Here is a 7998-nt window from a genome sequence, read left to right as displayed (position 1 = left end):
AATAATTTAAACAAATACAACAACAACAACAACAACAACAACATGTTTTTTTCCAACCGCGTGAGAATCGAAACGAGATTTTCTTTTTCTTATTAATAATAATAATACTAATATTTATGAATTGATGATGAATAATAAATTTTTGTAACGTAACATATGTAAATTTTTAAAAAATTCGATCTAGTTTCGTACCTGATATATGTAGGAGAGAGAGAGAGAGAGAGAGAGAGAGTTAGAGAAAATGGCCGTATTTACTCAATGGGTTGGTTTTGTGAAATTAAAAAAAAAAATTCACCTTGAACTCGTTATCACAAAAAAAAAATATATCGCAATATATATATATTTAATGACTTTAATAGTTTTTTTTTTTTTTTTTTTTTTTTTTTTTTACGCGTGTTTTGTCCACGCGTTCGAAAAACACGCGTAAACACGCACATGAATAAAATTATATTCATATTATTCAATGTTAGAGATTATGTAATATCGAGTCTCCCCTCCTCTTTCCCCTCCTCCTTTTTGTTTTTCCTTGTCGATTCGATATACAAATTCAGGTACGCATCAAAAAGAAAAAAATTCACGTAATATTGATGATTGATGTACCTGTTAAACAAACAAAAAAAAACAACAAACCGCCTAGTTGTTGTTGTTGTTGTTGTTGTTACTTAATGAAAATTTATTAATGAAATAAATATAATTTTTTTATTTATGGTTCGGTAGGTACAAAAAAATATTATTTGACATTTAAAAACGTTTGTGCGATTCGGTCAAAAATATAATTTAATGTCATCGCGATAATGATAATAATAATTATTATTATTATTATTTTTATGTGAAAAAAAATTATTTTGTTGCTTGTGAAACACACACACACACACACAAATCTAACCGTCAGGTATCATTTTGAAATAGAAAATTAATTTGAAATAATAATAATAATAATAATAAAACGAAACGATTTTCGATTAATCGAAGTTCGCGTATCGTTTGTTTCGATAAAAAAAAATGTCGTTCGATTTTTAGCATTTTAGAAAAATTATATTATCGGAAAAATAAATTATCGATTCGTATTTGTTATTGATAATATCGGATAAGGTTTTTTCCTCGTATTTTCTATTGATTTTAAATAGAGAGAGAGAGAGAGAGAGAGAGAGAGTAGGTACGAAAAAACAGGTTTACGAATGATTTCATGAATGAAAATAATTTTTTTAGATTAAACGACGGTGCCTTAACGTCTAACTACTAATGAAATCATTTAAAATTTGTTAAATTCAATCGTTCGCGGTATTTCCCAGTTTTCCCCCTCCCCCTCCTCTCCCCCCATTTTTTTTTACGGTCGCGTATGTATAATTATTAGTCATATCGATCCTGATTTTTGCATAATAACAAGTCCCCCTCACGCACACACGCACACACATATGGAAAATTCTCTCAGGCGTAAAATTGTCCTCAAACTAGTAAAAAATTACATAAAATAAATATTGTGAGAACCCTGGGGGGGGGGGGAATATTTTTTTTTTTTTACTATATTCGCATACGTTATTTGCTATTGGGGATTTGTTTTTCCGGGGATTTAAATCGTGGGGGGAAAAACTGGATTTTCCATTTAATATATATATTATGAAATTTCACAACCTTTTTAACAAAGGAAAAGAAAATTTTTTATATATTTTTTCAAACTATCGGGAAAAATCGGAAAATTTTGATTTGTTCGCCGTAATAAACCCATATCCGCCGGAAATGAAATTTTTTTATTTATTTTCTTATCGAACCTGCGTAAAACGTCATCAATCGATCGATCGATCGATCGATTATCGATTGTAATCGATAAAACAAGAGAAAATTTAAAAAATTTTTACATACGCGTTGTCGTTGGAAATAAAAAATAACCCATAACATTTAACAACAATAGTAATAATAATAATAATAATAATAATAATAATAATAATAATAATAATAATGAAACAAAATCGAGACACGAAATTATTTAAAAAAAAAAAATTTAGGTTTTTCCTACAAAAAAAAAAATGACTGACTTTTTAGGAGTCAAATTTTATAACGTCACGAAAATAAAAAAAGGGAATCGTGTGACCTTAATACACCGCGAGTACCTTTACAGATTAGGTACGTACATCACGTTGTTTGTGTACTCTTTTTTTCTCAACCTTCCACTTTTCCCTTTTGTTAATTTTCATTTTCATGTTATTACGTTATTTTTTATTTTTTTTTTTTTTAATAATAATTAATTGATCCAATGATTTTTATTTTCACGTTTATTTCGCATCGAATCGAATAATATCCGAGAAAATAAAAGTCATGGATTAATTAAATAATGGGAAAGAAATTGTTTTAAGTCAAGGTTTTTTAAATCGAAAGGATCGATAAATGTTATTTATTATTATTATTATTATTAATAATAATTACAAACCCCCCACCCACACCATCTTGAATTTATTGTTTTAATTGAACACGAAAGTGGGGGAAAAAAAAATTATTTATTATTCTTACCTTTTTTTTTTTTTTTTTTTTCTGGGGGGCCGATTGTAGATGAGCACGGGATGTGATTGTCCGGTGATCCAAGCGGGGCCCACATTGGCATCGACATGTGGTGGATCCACTTTCATGCTTTTTATGGGTCTTTTAGAAGTTTTCATAAGATCCCAATGCGATCTTGAAGATCCCTGCGGTAGACCCAAAGAAAAAATTATTTTTGATCCCGAATATGATTTTATTGTCGTCGGTGGAGGAAGCGCGGGTAAATTATTATCATTATTATTATTATTATTAAAACAGGTTTAGCGTATGTGTATTAAAACCTTTTTTTTATATTAAGGTTCCGTCGTTGCGAGCAGGCTGAGCGAAATACCCCATTGGAAAGTATTATTAATAGAAGCGGGTGGAAATGAGCCTACAGGTGCGCAGGTACCATCAATGTTTTTTAATTTCGTCGGTAGTAATATCGATTGGAATTATAAAACCGAACCTGAAGATAGAGCTTGTTTAAACGAACCAGAAAGAAGATGTTCGTGGCCTAGAGGAAAGGTAAGAAGAAAAAAAATTATTAATCGATCGTACCTGAATTTGAAAAAAAAAAAACCAGGAAGTTAAAAAAAAAAAAAATTACGCAAAAGATTATGTGCGTGCGGTTGAATAAAAAAAATTTTTTTTTTAGGTATTGGGTGGTACCAGTGTCATGAATGGTATGATGTACATGAGAGGGAGTCGTCACGATTTTGACCAGTGGGCAGCACTCGGGAACAAAGGTTGGTCTTTCGAAGAAGTACTACCGTATTACCTGAAATCAGAAGATAATCTACAGATAGAAACGATGGATCAGGGTTACCACGGTATCGGAGGTTATTTGACGGTAACACAATTTCCATACCATCCTCCGCTATCCTATGCGATACTCCAAGCCGGGAAAGAAATGGGATACGAAGTTCGGGATCTAAACGGACGTAAACACACGGGATTCGCAATCGCACAAACGACAAGTAGAAACGGTAGCCGGTTGTCTTCATCCAGAGCGTTTTTGAGGCCGATAAAAGCAAGACCGAATTTACACATTCTTTTAAACACGACCGTTGCAAGAGTTTTAATTAATCAGGAAACAAAACAGGTACGATCGCCCTTTAATTTAATAATAATAATAATAATAATAATAATAATAATAATAATAATAATAATAATTTAAAGGTGAATCCGTCACACCTGAAAAAAAAAAAAATTCAAATTAATCATTTGGAGAATTTTTTAAAACAAGTTTTAAGCGAAATTTCTTTTGTTTTAAATCCCCTTAATATTATTATTATCATTATTATTAATATTTTCCCGTTTTGTTTTTCCCATTTTGGAAGGAGGAGTACCGGTTTTTATCACCCACGGGAGTCACATCAAATATTTCGTTTGTTTTTTTTTATTGTTGCTTCTGTCGAATAAATCATTTTTCAGGTATTTTAAAGTTTTCAGGTTCGGTATTAAAGTAAGAAAAATTTATTTAAATAAATACGATTGAAAAATATGAGTCAGGTTTTGTTAGATAACGTTTTAGTCAATACCAAAGGCAAAGGTGTGTCTGTGTCGATGTAAATTGAATCAGTTGCACAAAATATAATAATAATAATAATGTTTGTTAATTTTTTTTAAAAAATAGGTTTACGGAGTTGAAATAGTTACCGGAGATGGACGAAGACAACCGATATTTGCAAGAAACGAAGTCGTTTTATCAGCCGGTGCAGTGGCATCACCACAAATATTATTACTCTCAGGAATCGGTCCGAAAGAAGATTTGGTACCTTTTCACATACCCGTTATACACAATCTTCCCGGTGTGGGTAAAAACCTTCACAATCACGTGGCATTTTTCCTGAATTATTTCATCAACGATACCGACACGACTCCACTCAATTGGGCCACCGCCATGGAATATTTGTTATTCAGAGATGGTCTCATGTCCGGTACGGGTATATCAGAAGTGACGGCATTTCTACCATCGAGGTATCAAAATCCTACGGTCGATAATCCGGACTTACAATTTTTCTTCGGCGGATTCCTTGCCAACTGTGCGAAAACGGGTCAGGTTGGAGAAACATCCGGACCGAATCGTGTTATTAATATCATTCCATGTCTTTTACATCCGCAGAGCAGAGGATACATAACGCTTAAATCCGCGGATCCTTTAGATCATCCGAAAATATTCGCGAGGTATTTGACACATCCGGACGATGCCAATCGTTTGGTCGACGGTATTAAAATCGCATTGAGAATGGCGGAAACTCCATCTTTGAAAAGATACGGATTCAGACTCGATAGAACTCCAGTTCAAGGATGTGAAAATTATACGTTCGGTTGCGACGAATATTGGCATTGTGCCGTGGCAAGAGCGACGGGACCTGAAAATCATCAAGCAGGATCATGTAAAATGGGTCCCCCGCAGGATCCTCTCGCCGTCGTCGATAACACTCTTCAAGTTTACGGGATTAAAGGATTAAGAGTTGCCGATGCGTCCATTATGCCATTTGTAACGAGTTCAAATACGAATGCGCCGGTTATTATGATTGCAGAAAAAGCCGCGGATTTTATTAAAAACGCATGGCTACGAAGATTCGAAGCTAGATTTAATAATCCAAACTGGTTTTAATTTATTCATCGTATTTTTAACATTCAAGTCCTAGTACAATATTAATTGATTGATTGATTGATTGATTGACTGTAAATGATTGATTTTGATATCTTTTTAATCATGAGTGATAAAAAGTGTCGGGCATTTAAAACATTCAATTAAAAATTTTAAATAAACCGAATTAAAATTTAAATATAAATTAAATAATATGCATTTCCGTTATAAAATGTTTTTAAATGTAAATGAATAAAACAAAAAAAAAATAATTTACATCACTTATTTTTTTTTATCTCTTGTTATTTTAAGTTCATCATTCGAAATCATTATTTTAATTTACAAATGTTTTGTTTAAAATTCTTTTTATATATAATTATTATTATTATTATTATTATTACATATGTATATTTCACATGATAATAACAAATAAAATTCGTACCTGTAAGGTTAATTGCTATTTTTTTTTTTTTTTCATTTTTCCTTTAAACACTGATTGACTCGTATATTGACTCACAATAATTGACTGACGATTGCCAACATAATTTAAAGAAAAAAAAAAAAAAAGGCGCCTTAAATTTTATTACGTATGCAATTTGCATTACACGAACGCGTAACAAAATGTATATATCATTTGTAATACTGAACACGAATTGCAAAAATATTCCTCACCGCTAAAACTCTCCTACAATCTTATGTTTGCTTGATAACTATTTTCAATTTACCCATTTGTTTTTACCTGTTTGAAATTTTTCGTTTTTCAATTAGTTTTCAATTTTATCGATAGATGGCATGAGAATTCACTTTTTCAATAATAATAAACAAAATGAACACGTGCGTGTATATTCCATTGTATACTTGTTTCCTACAAAAAAAAAAAAAAAAAAAAAATTTGTTTTGTTTTTTTTGACATGGAAAAATAAATATAAATAATAATAATAATAATAATTCATTTTTAAAAAAATAAAACAAAGCAATATATATTTATAATTTTTAAAAAGCTTTCCAAAGAAATTTTTTTCAAAAAAAAAAAAAAAAAAGATACAAAAATTAAAATTTAAAATGAAGAAATTTTTATAACAATTTGGAAGCAATGTTTAATTTTTTGTTTTGTTTTTATTAACATATTACGTCGAAAAACAAAAATAATAATAATAATAAATTCAAGTGATGACGAGTTTTCCTAATTTTATTTTAAAACCAAAAGTTAATACCAAAAAAAAAAAAAAAAAAAATTACCAATCAAAAAAACAAATAATTACATAAATAAAAAAAATAAAAATAAAAATGAAGAGAGCGAAATTAATAATAATAATAATATTCAAGTCGATCAAATTTTTTCAATGATGATAATAATAATAATAGATATTATAATTACATAATTTAAGAGAAAAAAAAAAAAAAATTGTAAAATTTTGTATTTAAAAATGGAGAAAAAATAAATATCAATCAATAATAAATTTATGATGACCTCATCGATTATTAAAAACAATCATTTTACATGCTTATTAACATTTTAAAATTTTAATAAAATTTTATTTATTTATTTATTTATGTATGCATAAGGAAGAAGACCTTACAACATTTTATTTTTTTGTTTTTTTTCATATTTAAGGGATTGGAAAAAAAATTTTTTCATTTCATTTCAACGACAACAACAAAATAATAATAATAATAATGTCGATTAATAAATAAAATAATAAAAAACGCGTTATTTATTTTAATAACAATAATAATAATAATATTAATAATTAATAAATTAAATAAGAAGCGAGAATTAAAAAAAAAAAAAATGTTAAGTAACTAACAAAAAATTAAAAAAAAAAAAAAAAAAAAAAAAAAAAAAGAAAAACGTTTTGATGAGACCGTTAATATTATTATTATTATTATTATTTTATTTGATTATTCATACTTTCATCTAAAAATTATTTAACACAAAATTATTAATAATAATAATAATAAAACAAAATAATAAACCAGTCAACAAAAAGAGAGAGAGAGAGAGAGAGAGAGAAACCACAGCAACAAAATAAAAAAAAAATTACAGTAAATTATTAGTTAAAAAAATATTAATATTTTAAATATACACGTAAGAAAATATTTTCATTATTATTATTATTATTATTAATAAATAATTACAAAAAATTATGTAATAAAAATATGTCGAAATTAAATTTTTAATAAATATTTTTAAGGCACTAAATTAGATAAAAAAAATGGTGGCGAACCAACTTCGAAAACGGAAGAATTTTCTAGTTAAAAAAAAAAAATTTGCGCAGGTGCGTATCCAGCACAATTTGAATTTAAATAATTACTTTAAAGCAAAATTTACTTATGTATAATAATAATAATAATAATAATTAATAATAAAAATAATCCGTTAACTTAATTTTTTTTTTTTCTTCACATATATATATATATATATATATAAATTTTATTTTATAATAAAAAAATATTTTCTGAGCATATTTTTTATCTTTATTTATTTATTTATTTATTTATTTTATTTGTTTAAATAATAATAATAATAATAATAATTTAAATATAACATTTTAACCTTTTTTTTAATTTTAATTTTACTTTCACATTCCATTTATTTTTTATTTTTTCTTCCATTTTTTTATTTATTTATTTATTGTTAAGTTGAACAAAAAAAAATTAAATAAAATAAGATAATAATAATAATAATAATAATAATATAAATAAATTAATGTAAAATATATTTTATATATATATATATTTTGTTTGTTTATTTTTTTTCGTTTTTTTTTTTTTTTTTTTTTCATTTGGATTATTTATTATTTACATAACGTGTTTTATTTTTTTTTTTTTATTATATAAAAACAATCTTTGGTATTATTAAAAAAACAAAACAAACAAACAAA

At 27.0% G+C, this 7998-nt stretch overlaps 1 protein-coding gene across 1 annotated transcript; it reads left to right on the top strand.

Moving 5' to 3' along the window:
* Positions 1 to 2544: 2544 nt before the first annotated feature.
* Positions 2545 to 5137, top strand: Phum_PHUM254550 (glucose dehydrogenase precursor, putative; the record flags this gene model as incomplete). Its single annotated transcript, XM_002426418.1, has 4 exons — positions 2545 to 2752; positions 2831 to 3039; positions 3170 to 3616; positions 4151 to 5137. 4 exons carry the CDS (start codon positions 2545 to 2547, stop codon positions 5135 to 5137), a joined length of 1851 nt encoding a protein of 616 aa, XP_002426463.1.
* Between the last annotated feature and the right edge of the window lie 2861 nt (positions 5138 to 7998).

The sequence above is a fragment of the Pediculus humanus genome, genomic scaffold (genome assembly GCF_000006295.1).
Source record: "Pediculus humanus corporis 1103172107629 genomic scaffold, whole genome shotgun sequence".
Classification (NCBI taxonomy): Eukaryota; Metazoa; Arthropoda; class Insecta; order Psocodea; family Pediculidae; genus Pediculus; species Pediculus humanus.
The sequence above is the reverse complement of the archived record's forward strand: the minus strand, read 5'-3'. Positions and strand labels throughout refer to the sequence as shown.